Source organism: Thalassophryne amazonica, chromosome 10 (genome assembly GCF_902500255.1).
Source record: "Thalassophryne amazonica chromosome 10, fThaAma1.1, whole genome shotgun sequence".
NCBI lineage: Eukaryota > Metazoa > Chordata > Actinopteri > Batrachoidiformes > Batrachoididae > Thalassophryne > Thalassophryne amazonica.
In genome coordinates this window covers 34,356,253-34,375,362 of record NC_047112.1, presented here as the reverse complement: position 1 = coordinate 34,375,362, position 19,110 = coordinate 34,356,253, and the positions used below count along the sequence as shown (strand labels likewise).

At 40.8% G+C, this 19,110-nt stretch overlaps 1 protein-coding gene across 3 annotated transcripts in view; it reads left to right on the top strand.

Annotated features, from left to right (window-relative positions):
* Positions 1-16,400, top strand: part of safb (scaffold attachment factor B) — a 33,204-nt gene extending 16,804 nt beyond the window's left edge. The window contains exons 9-20 of one of the 3 annotated variants that reach the window (XM_034179751.1): positions 1,687-1,836; positions 7,604-7,689; positions 7,807-7,856; positions 7,978-8,057; positions 9,686-9,828; positions 10,238-10,337; positions 11,030-11,226; positions 12,889-13,036; positions 13,271-13,335; positions 13,440-13,498; positions 14,986-15,040; positions 15,695-16,400. In XM_034179751.1, coding sequence (XP_034035642.1) covers positions 1,687-1,836; positions 7,604-7,689; positions 7,807-7,856; positions 7,978-8,057; positions 9,686-9,828; positions 10,238-10,337; positions 11,030-11,226; positions 12,889-13,036; positions 13,271-13,335; positions 13,440-13,498; positions 14,986-15,040; positions 15,695-15,797 — 1,236 coding nt within the window. In that variant the 3' untranslated portion in view covers positions 15,798-16,400. Of the gene's footprint in view, positions 1-1,686; positions 1,837-7,603; positions 7,690-7,806; positions 7,857-7,977; positions 8,058-9,685; positions 9,829-10,237; positions 10,338-11,029; positions 11,298-12,888; positions 13,037-13,270; positions 13,336-13,439; positions 13,499-13,521; positions 13,533-14,985; positions 15,052-15,694 lie in introns of those variants that run through there. The other 2 variants (XM_034179752.1, XR_004563026.1) reach the window with 2 other exon arrangements.
* The last annotated feature ends 2,710 nt before the right edge of the window (positions 16,401-19,110 follow it).

Below are 19,110 nucleotides of genomic sequence, written 5' to 3'. Positions count from 1 at the left end.
TTGAAGCAGGCTGACGACGGCGCCTGGGACCGCTGCGCGACGTCCCGCTCTGTGGGAAGTCCTTAAAGCGACAGTATCACCTCAGAATCTCTCATCAGCCGTTAAAATTTTCACCGAAAACCAGCTTAATTTTTCGAACCATGTCCACTTCGATGTGCCTCACAGGTTTAGAAAAAATTTTGATCAAACAAATCGCCAGTCTCTCAGCAACTTCTCAGACAAAGGAATTCCGACGAGGGGCTGGATGACTCCTCCCACAAGGAGTGCTCACAGGCGAATTACGTCACCGACAGGCGTGGAAAAACTCACGCATGCGCACGAGGGTTCAAGCATGTCTGACGTAAAAACATATGAATGAAATCCATATAGTTTTTGGAAAAAAATAAAAATGACCTATACTTTATTGACAGCCCTTGTGTGTGTGTGTGTGTGTGTGTATCTATATATGTATGTGTGTACACGAGAAGTAGAGAAGTAGTCGGACCTTTTTTTTTCTTTTTTTTTTAATCTGATGGATTTGAATCACGTGTGTTTGCATGTGCAAACCTTGAACCTTCGTGCGCATGCGTGAATTTTTTCACGCCTGGCGATTGCGTCATTTGCTGGCAAGCAGCATTTGTGTGAGGACGTATGTAGTGCTCTCGTCGGATTTTCATTGCAAGGAAAATGACAGAATGACTGGAGCAGCGCTACTGCATCAAATTTTGCCAGAAACTGGGCGACAGCCAGGTGGAAACCATTCGGATCATTCAGACGGCTTTCGGTGACGATCCTATGGGCATCACACAGATTAAGGAACGGTACAACCGGTTTAAAGATGTCCGCACAAAGGTGGAGAGCGCGCTGCGCTCCGGGCTGCCATCAGCATGCTGAAATGACCAGATCATTTCCAAAGTGAATGCTGTAGTGATGCGGGACCGTCGTGTAACTATCCGAGAAATTGTGGAAGAGGTGGACATCAGCACTTTTTCGGCACATTCCATTGTGACAGAAGATTTGTCCATGAAAAGAGTGGCGGTGAAATTCATGCAGAAGCTGCTGACGGCGGCGCAAAACCACCTCCGTGTTGACGTCTCACAGGACATGCCCACCTCTTCTACAATTTCTCCGATAGTCACACGACTGAAAAGTCACTGAAAGCCGTCTGAATCTTCCGACTGGTTTCCACCTGGCTGTCGCCCAGTTTCTGGCAAAATTTGATGCAGTAGTGCTGCTCCAATTGTTCGTCTTTTTCCTTGCAATGAAAATCCGCCGAGCGCACAACACACGACCTCACACAAAGGCTGCTTTCCAGCAAATGACGCAATCGACAGGCGTGAAAATTCACGCATGCGCATGAAGGTTCAAGGTTGGCTCATGCAAGCACACATGATTCAAATCCATCAGGTTTTTGGAGGAAAAAAAGGTCCAATACATTTCTAACAGACCTCGTCTGTGTGTGTGTATGTATGTATGTATGTATAGTGGCCACCCTGATCACAAACAGGTGAGAAATCAAAAGTTTTATAAAATAAAGACAAGCTATGTCATTTCTGTGTAAGTGTATGAACACAATAGTTGGAGGTATATTAGCTGTGATGTATGGAGCACCAGATAAAACTCGTGCCTGGGGTACCAAATTAATCGAGGGTGACCAACTGGGCTGATGTTAATCAGACACATTTCCTTTGTCTCTGCTTCTTGTAGGTTGTTGGTGCAAAGGTGGTAACCAATGCTAAGAGCCCTGGGGCTCGCTGCTATGGCTTTGTCAGCATGTTGACCACCGAGGAGGCCACTAAGTGTATCAGCTCCCTTCACAGGACTGAGCTTCATGGCAGGATGATCTCTGTAGAGCGGGTGAGTGTTGGGGGTTTATTCTAATTTGTGGCCATTGCAGTTAGCCACATGAAAATTCTTGCACATTTTTCCAAACTGAGTGCTGTAGTATAACCAGCAGGAGATCACTGATGTGTGCAGTAAATTTGGTGACACCACACCTGAATTTATTGAATGTTTTTCTGGTGTCTTGTTTTTGCACTTTGTAGACTGCCCTCTATGCTTACATTTCTCTGCTGCCTGCTTGTTCAGATCAATGTTGTTTTTTCCAGCTCAGAGGACGGTTCTTGTGGATAAAAATAAGGTTGTAGCTCTTTGTCTAACTTCCTGAGGTTAGAAACTAGTGTTTAGTTTTCTACAGTGTTTGTCTTAAGATTATTGAGGCGTTTACTGGAGGGGGAGGTTTCTGTCCTCTGTGAGTTTGACAGGTGGACCGTCCTTGTCAAACTCCTCACCTGACATTGTCTCCAGAGCGGGACACACCCAGTGGGACCAAACACTTGACTCTAGAAGCGAAAGCTGCTCAGATCACTTCCCCAGGTTGTAGTGACCCCTGCCAAAAAAAAAACCTTTTTGTCAAGATCAGCTTTGGGATCAGGATTTCCTGCAGTAATTAAACTGAAATCCATAAACTACATAAACTGAAAAAACATACCATGAATGATACCCACGTTTTGCGAGACCTGCGTTCACGTTTTGCGAGACCTGCGTTCACGTTTTGTGAGACTCGCGTTCACGTTTTGTGAGATTTTTTCAGTATTCACGTTTTGCAATTTACAGTTTGCGGATAATTCATGATTTTCAGGTGATTCACATTTTGGGGGTTAACAAGTAGTATTACTTGTACTAATAATAAATGACTAAATGTTTAAGTCAGTATTACAACCCCTGGCAATAATTATGGAATCACCGGCCTCGGAGGATGTTCATTCAGTTGTTTAATTTTGTAGTAAAAAGCAGATCAGACATGACACAAAACTAATTTCAAATGGCAACTTTCTGGCCTTAAGAAACACTATAAGAAATCAGGAAAAATAATTGTGGCAGTCAGTAACGGTTACTTTTTTAGACCAAGCAGAGGGAAAAAAAATATGGACTCACTCAATTCTGAGGAATAAATTATGGAATCACCCTGTAAACAAAACAAATGAGGAACGAATGGGAGGAAACTGGAACTTTTGTTTGGTGGCGTTCCAATGAGATTTATAAAGATGACTGCCTGAAGAGAACATGTAAATTTCCACAGTCATTGATGATATGGGGCTGCATGTCAGGTAAAGGCACTGGGAAGATGGCTGTCATTACATCATCAATAAATGCACAAGTTTACGTTGATATTTTGGACACTTTCCTTATCCCATCAATTGAAAGGATGTTTGGGGATGATGAAATCATTTTTCAAGATGATAATGCATCTTGCCATAGAGCAAAAACTGTGAAAACATTCCTTGCTAAAAGACACATAGGGTCAATGTCATGGCCTGCAAATAGTCCGGATCTTAATCCAGTTGAAAATCTTTGGTGGAAGTTGAAGAAAATGGTCCATGACAAGGCTCCAATCTACAAAGCTGATCTGGCAACAGCAATCAGAGAAAGTTGGAGCCACATTGATGAAGAGTACTGTTTGTCACTCATTAAGTCCATGCCTCAGAGACTGCAAGCTGTTATAAAAGCCAGAGGTGGTGCAACAAAATACTAGTGATGTGTTGGAGCGTTCTTCTGTTTTTCATGATTCCATAATTTATTCCTCACTCCTTTTTAGATGCAGACTAACGAGCAGATCTGATTTGATGCAGGTGTTAGTTTTGGGGATGAAAATTTACAGGGTGATTCCATAATTGTTTCCTCAGAATTGAGTGATTCCATATATTTTTTCCCTCTGCTTGGTCTAAAAAAGTAACCGTTACTGACTGCCACAATTTTTTTTTCTTGATTTCTTATAGTGTTTCTTTAAAGCCAGAAAGTTGCCATTTGAAATGACTTTAGTTTTGTGTCATGTCTGTGATCTGCTTTTTTCTACAAAATTAAACAACTCAATGAACATCCTCCGAGGCCGGTGATTCCATAATTTTTGCCAGGGGTTGTACTCTTGAGCGACGTTTTACTACAGCTCTGCACTAAGTTTATATTGAGGAGCCAAAGTAGGTAGATTATTTTGACTTGTTCATTTTAAATGTAGCTCACAAGCCAAAAAAGTGCTGGCAGTGTTTAGAGTAAACGAATAAACATGCTGATGGAACAGCATTCATCATTACATACGTTTGAAAGCAGTGGTGTGGTGGATGCAGGCATCTGAAACAAAACATGCCGTTTTATTTATTTATATATATATACATACACACACACACACACACTTGGGGAATAACGGAATACATGTAACAGCATTACGTAATTAGAACACAAAAAAAAGGTAACTATTCCGCTACAGTTACAGAAAAAAAGACATTCAGATTACAGGAATATTTAGTAAAAAGGGGGATTACTTTGCAGGATTACAATTTTAATGCATTTTATGATATATATATATATATATATATATATATATATATATATATATATATATATATATATATATATATATATATATATATATATATATATATTTTTTTTTCTTCTTCTTCTTCTTTGAAACGAAAACATCCCTTCATAAACAGCGGCATGACGTCTCCTAACCGGGCAAAATATTGATGAAGTACCCGGATGTTAATGCATTTTCAATGGAGATCAGCGACTGGACACACTCAGAAAAATGCTCGCAAAATACGTGTTAACATGCCATTTTGACCTGGATGTTGAGCCAGTAAAATTAAATTACATTACATTATGTCAGGAAAGTATTAAACTTACTCAGACACACACACATTCTCAAATATTAGTGTTGAAAGTTACACGGATCTGCGCTGTTCAAGCTGCTGAGCTGAGGCGTCCTGCTGCAGCTGCTGTTCGTTTAAAAAAAAAAAAAATTTAAAATTTTTAAATTTTAATCACTAACGCAAGTATTTTTACTAGACATTGGTCTAGCAGTGGAAAATATCAACTAGACATAAGTGAAGAATTAATGGTCCGTGTCATCGGGCGACACAGGTACGGCAGGAGACATACATATTTTTGAGAGAATTTTTTTCTCTCAAAAATTCTTGAAAGGGTAGTTGTAAAACAGCTAACTGATCATCTGCAGAGGAATGGTCTATTTGAAGAGTTTCAGTCAGGTTTTAGAATTCATCATAGTACAGAAACAGCATTAGTGAAGGTTACAAATGATCTTCTTATGGCCTCAGACAGTGGACTCATCTCTGTGCTTGTTCTGTTAGACCTCAGTGCTGCTTTTGATACTGTTGACCATAAAATTTTATTACAGAGATTAGAGCATGCCATAGGTATTAAAGGCACTGCGCTGCGGTGGTTTGAATCATATTTATCTAATAGATTACAATTTGTTCATGTAAATGGGGAATCTTCTTCACAGACTAAGGTTAATTATGGAGTTCCACAAGGTTCTGTGCTAGGACCAATTTTATTCACTTTATACATGCTTCCCTTAGGCAGTATTATTAGACGGCATTGCTTAAATTTTCATTGTTACGCAGATACCCAGCTTTATCTATCTATGAAGCCAGAGGGGACACACCAATTAGCTAAACTGCAGGATTGTCTTACAGACATAAAGACATGGATGACCTCTAATTTCCTGCTTTTAAACTCAGATAAAACTGACGTTATTGTACTTGGCCCCACAAATCTTAGAAACATGGTGTCTAACCAGATCCTTACTCTGGATGGCATTACCCTGACCTCTAGTAATACTGTGAGAAATCTTGGAGTCATTTTTGATCAGGATATGTCATTCAAAGCGCATATTAAACAAATATGTAGGACTGCTTTTTTGCATTTATGCAATATCTCTAAAATTAGAAAGGTCTTGTCTCAGAGTGATGCTGAAAAACTAATTCATGCATTTATTTCCTCTAGGCTGGACTATTGTAATTCATTATTATCAGGGTGTCCTAAAAGTTCCCTGAAAAGCCTTCAGTTAATTCAAAATGCTGCAGCTAGAGTACTAACGGGGACTAGGAGAGAGCATATCTCACCCATATTGGCCTCTCTTCATTGGCTTCCTGTTAATTCTAGAATAGAATTTAAAATTCTTCTTCTTACTTATAAGGTTTTGAATAATCAGGTCCCATCTTATCTTAGGGACCTCATAGTACCATATCACCCCAATAGAGCACTTCGCTCTCAGACTGCAGGCTTACTTGTAGTTCCTAGGGTTTGTAAGAGTAGAATGGGAGGCAGAGCCTTCAGCTTTCAGGCTCCTCTCCTGTGGAACCAGCTCCCAATTCGGATCAGGGAGACAGACACCCTCTCTACTTTTAAGATTAGGCTTAAAACTTTCCTTTTTGCTAAAGCTTATAGTTAGGGCTGGATCAGGTGACCCTGAACCATCCCTTAGTTATGCTGCTATAGACTTAGACTGCTGGGGGGTTCCCATGATGCACTGAGTGTTTCTTTCTCTTTTTGCTCTGTATGCACCACTCTGCATTTAATCATTAGTGATTGATCTCTGCTCCCCTCCACAGCATGTCTTTTTCCTGATTCTCTCCCCTCAGTCCCAGCAGAAGACTGCCCCTCCCTGAGCCTGGTTCTGCTGGAGGTTTCTTCCTGTTAAAAGGGAGTTTTTCCTTCCCACTGTCGCCAAGTGCTTGCTCACAGGGGGTCGTTTTGACCGTTGGGGTTTTTACGTAATTATTGTATGGCCTTGCCTTACAATATAAAGCGCCTTGGGGCAACTGTTTGTTGTGATTTGGCGCTATATAAATAAAATTGATTGATTGATACAGCTGTTTATCATCCAAATATCACGGACAAAGTGACAAGAAGAACCAAAACCACTTACTTATGGAAGGAAATATTGTCTCCCTTGTTCCTCCGTTTGTGGCTTTGCCAACATGCGCAGCTTTCCGGCATATTCCACCTGTTTCTTGAACTCCTATGCATGCAAATCACTAACTTGCCCGGAATTAAAATGGCAATCACGCCTCCTTACTGACAGTATTTACTTAATGGTTTTCATTATGCTGTTCTTCTTATTTTGAAAGTTCAATAAGTGGACTGATATGTTAAACATGGTGCGAATTTACTGAACAAGTAGTAGACTTTTTTGTTTGTTTTGTATATTGTTCTGCAAGCCACTTTTAATTACAAATTCATCTGCACACTGCCTGAGTTTTCATTGTCCTTCATTTGTTTGGCATTTTTTGTTGAAAATTTAGCAGGTGAACACTGTGTGTTTAAAACAATATTGTGGGTGCTCTTAATTCATAATGTGAGGTAAAACAGAGCATGCCATATAAAAGAAACTGTTTTATTTTTTCTTAATAAACTACTATATAGTCAAGACTATTTAGTTTCTTTTGTCTATATTAGCATATTTGATATTAGACTAATCCAGAAATAATTGAAAGTAATCAAATTACATTACTTTAATATTAATGTACTTGGATTACATTAGTGATTACATTTTTCATCAGGTAACTAGTAACTATCGGAATACATTTTTAAAGTAACCCTCCCAACCGTGTGTGTGTGTGTGTGTGTGTGCGCGCGCATGTGCAAAGTAGTAACTGCAATGACAGTTTGATTAAAATCTGTTTAACATCAGACTGTTGTGACAAACATACTAATCAGTGTTTAAAAAAAAATATTGAAGTGTCGTCATGTGATTAGTGTATATTAGGCTGTGTTACCCTGAACAAATTGTTTCAGACTTTCTTTTTTTTTTCCTCTCTAGGCCAAGAAAGAACCTGCAGGGAAGAAGCCAGCAGATAAGAATGACTCCAAGAAGTCGGGTGAACGGAAGCATTCCTCTGACTCAAAGTAATACCACCAACAGTCACTGCACATTTTAAAATGGCATTTTCCAAAAAGCAATCAGTTTTCCAGGTATTCCCAGATTAACATTTCTTGGGGTGTAAATAAATAAAAATTTTGCAGGTCTGAAGACAAGGATGACAAGTCTGAAGGGGAAGGAAAGGATGGCAAAGGTGAGATAATTATCCTGCCTGTATTGAGCAAACATGAAAATTGGCTTCCTCTCTATAAAATACGGATTTATGGCACAGTAAAGATTTTTGTTTTTTTTTTTAACTCTTTTTGGTGGGTCAGGGCAAAATGAGAGGACTGTGGTTATGGACAAGTCCAAGGGAGAGCCAGTCATCAGCGTCAAAACCAAAAGCAAGGAACGAGTAAGTAAATGTTACTTCAGTTCTGTGGATTTTGAGAACTGACTGTATAGAATGCTAACCATTTGATTCTGACGATGTTAACTTGATATGAATCACTACATGTGATACTCCATCTTAGTACACAGCACAATTACCAGTGTTAACACTGGTAATTTTGCTGTGTAGGTTCATACAGGACAGAGGGGAGATCTTCGGTCTCAGATGATTATTTCATTGTAAAAGCACATGGTGTCTTAGCAGTCTGAATGGAAGCCAGGGTTTTTCCTGCATAGAGAAATGTGAGGCAAATTGTGAAGTAGAGCTGAAACAACTAATCGAGTTAATCGATTAAAATCGATTATTAAAATAGTTGTCAACTAATTTAGTCAATTAGTTGCTAAATAACTTTGTTTTACCGCAAATGTTTCATTTCTTCCATATAATCAATCGAGCTTTGCTTTGAATCTTGAACCAATGAAGTGCTTCGAGCTGTTGCTTCGCTGGTTTCATTTATTTTATTTTGCTTTATCTTAATTTTTCTCCACTAAAACCCTAAAGAGCATATGTCTGAAGAATATTTATCTATGTTAAACGGACCTGTTATGGTCTTCTGAAACAGTTGATAGATGTATTTTATGCTAACGTCGATGCTAACGCGTTAGCATGTCTATGGCGTTTTCAGTGTTAGTTAGCATTAAGCTGCATGTTTTCTGCATGTTTGTGCATTTGTTTTCTGTATAATAATTAATGGCTCAGTGTTTTTCGTAAAAGTCAAATGTATTACAAATTATGTTTTTAATTTATTTTATTTATAGATTAATAATAGTAATAATAACTAATAATAATTCTACAGTACAATTTTAGAGAAAGACATGAGTCACATGTCACTGAAATGACCACATAGTTTACAAGTTATACAGAGAATGTTGCACATATGAGTCAGGCTACAGTTTTGATTTAGGTTTTATGGTTAACAGGTTATGCTAATTGCTCATTTGCAGCAACAAAAATACCAGTTTTTTTTCACTATATATTTTATAACATTTATATGTTTCAATGTTGTTTTATGGCAACTCGGCACTTTGATGAAGCTATGTCATTGGAAATAATTATTTTTATTCTTTATTATAAACTGTTTTATTCTTTATTATTTTATATTTCAACAGCCAAGGGACATTTGACAATTTGTTGATTTTCAAGTATTTTAAGTTTTCAACTTATGTTGTTAAGTGATGGAAGGAGAAAAAAATTGTTTCCCTGGCACATTTTTAAAAAAAATTCCCCGCTAATCTGATTAATCGTGTCGAAACCCCATCAGATTCATCGATGATCCAAATCGTTTGTTGCAGCCCTGTTGTGAAGAGAGACAGGAAACAAGGAAAACCTGAGACGTGTACCAAAGATTTGCCCTGGTTGGGATTTGAATCTGGGGGTGCTGCAAGCTGCATTCTGCCGCATGTTGTACGCTCCTTATCCCTTCTACCACGAGCACCCTGTTTAACTTTGACTTTCCATACTACCAAGATTGGATGAAATGGACCATGAGCAAGGGGCATCTACCAGGCACTGCAGCAACCCAATGTGTTATGCTGCATAAACAGGTTACTTTGTAGCCATTTTCCTTACAATTTGTCATCTTTTCCTTCCAGAGCAGCAGGAGTCGGGATCGCAAGTCATCCAGTAAGGAGAGGAAGGACATCCTATCATTTGACCAGATCAAAGAACAAAGAGAGAGGGAGAGACAAAGACAACGTGAGAGAGAGCTCAGAGAGGCGGAGAGACGTAGACACACGTGAGTACAACATAAGTGGGCTCGTAACGATCTCAAATTACTAAAAGGTTTCTTATAAATCACTTGTTTAAAATACCTTAAAATTTTGAGTATTTGTTTCTTAGCATAGCGCTTAAACATTGCTCTGCTCTTGAAGTATTTTTCATCATTAGTCTTTGAAAATTGTGCACCCCCCGCCCCTTTTTTTTTCTCTTCAGAAATAATTTCTCAATCAATGAAATTTGTTGTGAATCATCCAAATAGTGAATCAGAATGTCTTTATACAGTTTAGTTATTTTTCTTGGTGCAGTTCGTAGAGATTTTGTCATGTTTTAAAAAAAAACAAAACACCTCACAGGTGCATGTTTTGTTTGAACAATTCTAAATAAGTGTGTATTTATTAATGTGTACATTTGTCTGTATTATTCAGTGACCGTGATTACCGTACAGACCGTGAAAGGGAGCGCATCCGTTTGTTCCGTGAGACTGAGGAAAGGAAGCACTTACTGAGGAAGAGGGAGTGGCTGGAGGTAATTTCACTTCATTTTGAAATCTATTGTAGTGGACACTCACTGCAAAGCTAAGGTTTTGCTTTGTTTAATTAGTAAGTAACTTTGAATCCCTAATGCCCCCCAGAATAGCCAAAAATGTCATTTTTACACTTCTCAAATTATAACCAACTGCTTTTTTTCCTTCGTTGATTCCGCATATCGATTCTGTGAAACAGTCTGTTTACCCAAAAAATTTTATTAACCTTGAGTCATTAATGCCACTTTTCCCATCCAAGAGAGGATGAGCACCACCCCCCCCGCCCCATATTTATAAGTTGCTTATATTGTATCAGTATTCAATTTGCTGACATTATTGTTGCAGCCTTGCACATACATACACTATAATGTGTCCACAGATAAAGGAACAAGTTTAGCATTCGGACTAGTACCTTTGTTAGACTTACAGTAGTGTTTCCCAATAAAATTTTGGTGTTTGTATAAAGTTGTTGTTGATTGTAATTTATTTTTCAGTGTAAAATATGTTTGTTTGTTTTTTTGGTTTTTTAGTCACTTAGTGGTTCCTTGAAATTCAGACCGACCCCCTAAGTTTTTCAGGTTAGGAGGCAGCTGGCCCCAAGCTAAAAATGGATAAATCAGGTCCTGATTGGCCTAATTTAATTTATTTTTGATTATAAAACCAACAGTCTTCTAAGATTATGATTTATTTCCAGGTTGAGAGGGAGCGCCTTAATGCTGACCGCATGGAGCGTCAATACCTAGAACGGGAGAGACTACGGGTGGAGTATGAGCGGCGACGAGAGCAGGAGAGGATCCTCAGGGAGCGTGAAGAGTTACGACGTCAGCAAGAACAGCTGCGCTTTGAACAGGAACGCCGCAATATGAAGAGGCCTTATGACATGGATGGACGGTAATTACGACAGTTTCTTTCATGCAACCTTTCAGTAACCTAACTTAGGTCATCCCTTGTCTTGAAAACATGTTATTTCACTGGCCACAAAAACATCAGCGATGTGATTTATCCTTCTTAAAGAAGGTTGACAGCTCTTTACACTGTTTTAGGAGGCAGCTGGTTTCTGTGTCTTTCTTTAAACTGAAATTTATTCCTGCTCCATCTGGTCAAACAGACCATGTGGGCATATCTCAAGACAAAGCAGACCAGTTTAATACTTCTGTGATCAAGATGCCTGAAATCTAAACTGAGGCTTATGGTGCGTTTACACATAAGCAAAACAAGTTAAGAATGTCATTTTTCTGTCATTCGTGACACATTCCTGACATTCTTAACGTATCTGAATAGGTTTCTTAATAGTGCATGATATTCTTCCTATTTGTGGAGCATGTTTTTGGCTGTCAAAAAATCTTCCACCAATGTCACACACCACCCTCATTTCGTCTCAAGTCGTGGAGGTCGCAGCTGAGCGTGTTGATCCGTCTTGAAGAGTAGTGATCCTTAATAGAACGTGACAGCGTTCGTAGTGGTTCCTGTGATAGTTCTTGGAGCCCAAACTGTCACGCGTTATGAAGTGACAAACTGTCAAGTTCTGACACGACTTGTAACGCGGCGTCAGATTTCACTGCGTGCCACAACAAATCGGTTTTCTGTCACGTGCACACAAACTCGGCTCCACAGCGTTCAGTTTGATGCAGTATGCAGAAGAGGAACAGTGACGTGGAGTCAGCCAAGTGTTGTTCCACAGTTCCTCCTGAAGCTCCTCAGGGCGCTCCTGCAGGTGTTCCACCTGCAGTTGTAACCGATGAGCGGGAGAATGAATCTGAACCAGAGGAGCAAGAGAAGACTTGCGTGCAGGCAGACATCTCTGCACCTCCTCCAGTCCGGCGGAGGAAGAAGCATGCGCACAATTAAACCCTGCTGCACCGCATTCAGTTTGATTGCTGACACCAAGTCGGCTAAAAGTCAAATTTCAGTGCTCTTCAGCGTGCTCCTGCAGGTGTTCCACCGGCTGCATGTGCTTGATGTTTGGGAAAATGCGCGAGACGAGAGCCGCATGAAGCCACACATCTGGTCTCTGTCTCCTCCTCCTCTTCTCTGGACCACTCCATGGCATACAGCCCAACTACACATGCAGTCACAAATTTTTATGAAAAACTGGAGTGAACTGAATTGTTGGCAACGGTTGGATGAATATGGGTGTGTGTGTGGAGCCAATTCACCTCGTTCACAATGTGACAGAACTTAACGATGCGCTGTAGCGCGGAACATTATTCTTGACCGTGTGTAATGGTTCCTGATAATTCTCCAGTAACACGTGCCATTAATCGTAACGCGTGGTTACAGGTTGCAACAGTTCCTGAGGATACCTGACGTCTCTTCCCCGTATCATCACATTCGTGATCAGCGGCCAAGAATGTGTACTTCGTGGCATTCGTGACTTGTCGTCATGTGTAAACGCAGCTTTAATTTTGCTCACAGGAGTTGAGCTTCTGCATGCACAGAAATATATTGTGACTTCAAGGATGGTTAACACAAACTCCTATCTGTATCTGACTGAAAACTGAGTCACATCTTTCATGTATTATGGAATGAGGTGGAGCTTTGGTTTCTTTTCAGGAAAGATGATTGGCCCGATAAGCGTATGGCCATGGATGATCGTTATGGTCGTCAGGATCGTTATCAAGACTTTGAACACAGGGACAGGGGCCGCTACCAAGACGACGTGATGATGGACAGACGTGACAACGCCCGTGGGGATGGTCAGGTATGAGGCAGAAACCAAAACATGGGAACTTTACTATGATTCGGCCCTTAAGTGCTGCTACAGTATCTGTAACATTTTCAACTTTCAATATTATAGCCTGACTGGTTAGAACAACATACTTGTAGTCTGCTGAGGCGTGTTCATGTATGTTTATCATCTGTATATTTAATTGAGCTTTGTTAAAGTTGCAATAGGTGAAAAATGTTACTTTTATATGTACTTGTCTGTCTGTAGCATTTTTCAGAGCGACATGGCAGAGATTCCTGGGGTGGAGGCTACGATAAGCGTGTCAACCCCAGGTTAGCATCAGATTGTGTTATCTGCAGGTTCAGTTGATCAAAACACACTTGGCGTGCTGGCTGGAACTTTTTGCTGAGTAAAAATGATTTGATTTATCTCTTAGGGAAGGCGGTCGAGACTGGGACTCGGGGCGCAAGATGGATGGCAACAGACCATGGCAAAGTATGACTTGTTCTTTACGTGAGAAATGGCTGCAGTGTCTGTTTTGTTAAAACTGATGCATTCTTAGATGGAGATGGGCCTGTGTAGCACTATGCTGACAGGAAAATCGCAACATGTGTAATGGTTACCGTAAAACTACACCACAAAAGGTTTTGACTTGTTTAAAGGACAGATCTAAGCCCACTCAGTGTTTTTGTTTCTTTTTCTTTTTATTCTGTATCAGATTATAAATAATTTCTTCCAAGTCTTTACCTTGTTTGGGCCCTGATGGCTCATTTGAAAAATATTAGGCTGAAAAATGCTAGTCAGGTCCACAGTCATTTTGAACCAGAATGGTGATGGAACCTTGGGGGCCCAAGTTTTAGCTGCCTGAACGTGCAGTCAGTCCAGGATGCTTTAAAAAAAAAATTATTATGCTACTGACTTCACTGAGGGAAGGAGATGTTCCATCTGTTAAAGATGTAGGGATATTGGGTGAAATAGGATTTGATCTCTTTGGTTATTGGGATTCAGGCAAAAATGAGATTTTATGGAATTTCAAGTCAAATTGTTGTATTTTCCCAATCAATGTATTTACGTCTCCTCCTCTTTTGTAACCAAAAAAAAAAAAAAAAAAACATACTCTGAAAGATACACCTGCATCCCACTGATTTTCTTCCTCCCCTAAACAGTCATCTCGTTCCAATATATCCAAATTCCATGAGTTCCATGTGACGGTCAGTAAGCATACAGTAGCTGCTGTCATCGTTTGTTTCCTGATTCTTACGTGTCCATCCACAGTCAATAAGCAGGTAACATCCACGCCATGAACATAAACTGCTGGTAGCTGTTTCAAGTCCACGAATGGAGCCTTCTGCCATTGTCACCTGCTGTCTCTTTTCGACTCTGCTCTCACACTTTTCCAAAAGCGGATAAAGTTGTGCCGGTTTCTCAGCAGGGTTTGCTAATTCCTGCAGTATTCCACTTCAGGGAAAGTGCTTTATAGGGAGACATTTTCATGCTCCTCGATGACAGAGTTGGAGATGACATGTGAAAGCTTAAAAAAAAAAAACATTAAAAACAGTTGCACCTGTACACCATTTTGTTGTATTCATAGTGAAACTCCCCAAAACAGTTTCCAACCATAAAAAGTTGCATTCTTCCCCTTCACGTCAACACACCAGCTGACACGGCCCTAGAGGGAGGTACCCAATGTGATGTCACGCAAATCAGCACATCTCACAGAGGCATGCCATCCCAAATGTTTAAAAACAGCAGATAAAGTCAAACTAAATTCTCTGTGTTTATGGCTAATGTCTCAGGGCATATGACACCAAAAATTAAACACGACAACTTTCATAGTTCTTTGGGTATTCTGAATAGTCATCTTATTTTGACATTTCATTTACTGGATGGAGATAGGCACTTTAAACTCCAAATGGTAATTTTGAGTGCTCCCCCCTTCTTTTTATTTATTTATTTATTTTTCTTTCTGTCCTCTCCACCAGATAGGGACGGAGCCATCCCAGGCCAGAGCCACATGGCACGAGGAGGAATGGCTGGGTAAGCATTCAGTGAGTCGTGGTGATTTTCACAACTTTTCAGTTTGTTACTGATGTTTGTTGGTTAATTATTCCTTGCCACGGAGTGTAAAACGTGTACAGTTGCAGTGGGGTCTTAAGGCATTGTACAGGTCAAGCTGGGAAATTGGATGACTTTTTTTTTTCTTCTTTCATATTTACTGTTTGTGCATCAGTTTAGAAGGAGTTATGTTCAGTGTTTTCCCCTTTGTTAGGCCTGGAAGAGCAGCAGAGAGCTCTGACAGCTGCTGATTATTCTCCTGAATGTGCTTTGCTGTAATTTAGAATCGGCGAAATGTCTGAAATCCTTCTGATCACATGGCCTGTATACTGCACACATCAGCAGTATGACATAACTACAGTAGCTACTGCATGAAATTAACATGTGGAATGTGGCTGACTAAAAACCTGCACAGCACTCTGTCTTCAGTGATTTCTAATCCTGGTGTCAAAGGCTGTAATGGTCCAATGTCTGTCAATTTAAAAATAAAAATTGACTTTAATCCAGTGAATGAAAGACAGTGTAATAGAAGGTGGTAATTCCATTGAGTTGGGAGACATTGTTCAAGTCAACTGTTGACCTTAAACTACTTGTTCAGATGACATCAGTCATTATGTTGTTTTTGTCTTTTTCCAGCCGTGGAGGTTATATGAACACAGGAACCTCTCAGTCCCTGTCTGGGGCTCTGAACAGACAGAACCAGCTGATGCAGGGCGGAGCCTTCGGACGACGCTACTGATTTTTTGGGGGGGGGGGGGGGGGGATGGAGAAAACACTGGGACTGGAGGTCACATCTGAGTGCATGACAGTCTATTTTTTGTTTTTACTTTTTTAGATCAGGAATTTTGTTTTCCCTCTTTCTTGAACTGAAACCTGTTTTCTTTTTTTTTGTCCCTGCTCCCCATGGTCTGTGGTTTGTATTGTGGTTATCTTCAGCACTGCCGACTTCATGGACAACACGACTGCTTACTGTATCATACGTGGTGGCGGTTGGCGCGCATCTCATGACAGCGGTGTTGTAACTTCCATCTTTTAAACCCTCGCTGGAGTTGTTGGCAGGAGCCTCACTCCTCTTCTGGCTGTATCCCGCTTTGTGTCAGATTCCTCACATTCAGCAGAGCAGCAGCTGTATCTTCTGTTCGGTGAATTTGTTCAGATGTTAGTGGTCCTTTCTGACGATGGTCCCGCTTGTAAAATTATTGCAAAACAAAAGCTTTTAAAATTTCATTCTGATTATTAGTTGCTTGTTAGATTTTTATATTAGTTTGTTTTTGTATGTGTATACTTGATTTATGTGATTGTTGAATAATGGTAATAAATACAACCACAGCATGTCTGGTTACAAACTGTTCTGTGCTAGAATCTAAAAATGATTTATTTCAGCTTAAATTTACTTGAGCCATGCCTCAGTTTGCACCTGTCCCCCCACCTGTATTTGGTGGATTTGGAGAACATGCTGAACTTTTGCGCAGATCTGCTTTTTTGTGGAGCTGAATTGTAAAACTTCATAGCCTCCAACAATAAAGTTTTTTTTTTTTTCTTTTTAAAACATTGATAATAAGGTAAGACATACCCCAAGAATGTGCGTATTAGGTGTGTAAGACGGGGTGCTGTAAAGTTAATGTGTACCTACAATCACTGTCCACTTAAATGACTCTAAAAATCGACTCACCCAATCACATGGCAGAAGGACTTGGGTCACTTTGAATGAGACATGGTTGGTGGACTGGTTCCAGTATTTCAGAAACTGCTCTATCGATCAAGAATGGTCAGGATAAAGCATCTGTTCTGAGTGAAATAGAATGTGTTGGTGTCGGTTATTATTGTACCTTAAGTGAATGAATCTGAACCTTCTGCAGCAGACACCAGTCCATTGCAGTCAACTTCCCCATTCCTTTGAGGGGGTGGGTGCCTGGCCTGACCTGATGAGTTTCCTGCACCATTCAGATTGCAGTTTGATAGGCGTGAAGCGAAGTTGTATTCTGTCAATAATACAGGCTGGTGTCATGGTGTGACAAATGTATTGTTGATCAATATGGACCAAAATTACAGAAATGTTTCAAGCACCTTGTTGACTACAGGAAGACCTGCAGGAAAAGGAATCTGGAGGTTGAAAAGTCAACTGCCCACACACCTGGAAAATGGAGGAATATCGTCATTTCACAATGTTTGAATATTTAATCGTCCATCCTGTGTTGGTGGAGAAGCTTGAATCTTCGACTGGGTTGGTTGACACAAAGATGTTTAGCTTCAAATCGCAGAAGCTTCCTCAGCTAAAATTCTTGCTCTGGTAGTCTGACTTCTGTCTTGACTCTTAGAGAAGAATAAACAGAAGCCACAAAAGCTGGAGTTTTAAACCTAACCAGACCCCTCCTACCGAGAGGCCGACTGCTATAAGCTAGTTATTAGCACCCATTGTGCTCTAGTTAGCACCCTCCTAATGACTGGGCAGCTGTCCCTCCTAATGATGGGATAGACCTGATGGCTCCCTTGTCTCTCCTGATGACGTGAATGATACATTGCCATGAACAAAAGACTGAAACTACTTTGACCTGAGTACCCCATTGTAAACGGGACGAAGCGTGTCTCAGACCCCCTCCCCAGTTGAGGCTGGGTTTCAATTGTTTCACATAGAATGCCTCCTTGACCCCTCTCTCAAACCATTTCTTTGCTCTGGCTAAGATTTTAACTTCCTTGTCCTCAAACGTGTGGTTAGTGTCTTCAAGGTGGAGACGAACTGCAGACAGGTCCACTGGCGCCCTCTCTGCGGTGCTGGTATAGCCTTTTGTGTAAAGGTTGCTTAGTCTCACCTATGTAGTGTTCATTACAGTTTTCCTGACATCTGATAGAATACACGACATTGCTCTGTAATTGGGGATCCTGTCTTTAGGGTGAGCTAATTTCTGTCTCAAGGTGTTAACCGGTTTAAAGTAAACTGGGATTTTGTGCTGTCTGAAGATCCTCTAGTTTTTCCCCTACTCCTGCTAAATAAGGGAGAGACACTCTTCTTCTTGTCTCTGTCTCCTGTCTGTCTGGTCTCTGTTCTCTGGGACTTCTGCACTTTGTCCAGGGACCATCGTGGGTACCCACATACTGTGAGGGCTTCCCGGACAAGTTGTTCTTTAGCCCTTCTGCAGTTGTGGGCACCTTTAGGGCTCTGTGTTGAAGAGTTGTGCTCCAGTTGTGAAGCGCTGCCTCCAGCTGTGTTGCAGCTGGAGGCAGATGAAACTATGGTGTCATTTGATGTGACGTTGTTCACCTGCGTCCCCACCGCTGAGGCCATCTCAGCTGTGAGGCAGAGACTGCTGGAGGATGTGTCTCTACTTGAAAGGACCAAACTCACACCAGACCACATCTGCCAACTCTTGGAGATCTGTCTTAACACCACGTATTTCCTGCTTAGGGGGAATTACTACAGGCAGATCCATGGTTGTGCGATGGGGTCTCCGGTATCCCCCATTGTGGCCAATCTACATGGAGCGAGTGGAGAAGACAGCCTTGACGTCTTTCACGGGCATCTCTCCCAGTCAAGAACAACAACTTGTCCGGAAAGCCCTCACAGTATGTGGGTACCCACGATGGTCCCTGAACAAAGTGCAGAAGTCCCAGAGAACAAAGAGACCAGACAGACAGGAGACGGAGACAAGAAGAAGAGTGTCTCTCCCTTATTTAGCAGGAGTAGGGGAAAAATTACAGAGAATCTTCAGACAGCACAAAATCCCAGTTTACTTTAAACCGGTTAACACTTTGAGACAGAAATTAGTTCACCCTAAGGACAGGATCCCTAGTTACAAACAGAGCAATGTAGTGTATTCTATCAGATGTCAGGAAAACTGTAACGAACACTACATAGGTGAGACTAAGCAACCTTTACACAAAAGGCTATACCAGCACCGCAGAGAGGGCGCCAGTGGACCTCAGTCAGCAGTTCATTAAAGACACTAACCACATGTTTGAGGAAAAGGAAGTTAAAATGTCAGCCAGAGAGAAGAAATGGTTTGAGAGAGGGGTCAAGGAGGCATTCTACAACCCCTGGCAAAAATTATGGAATC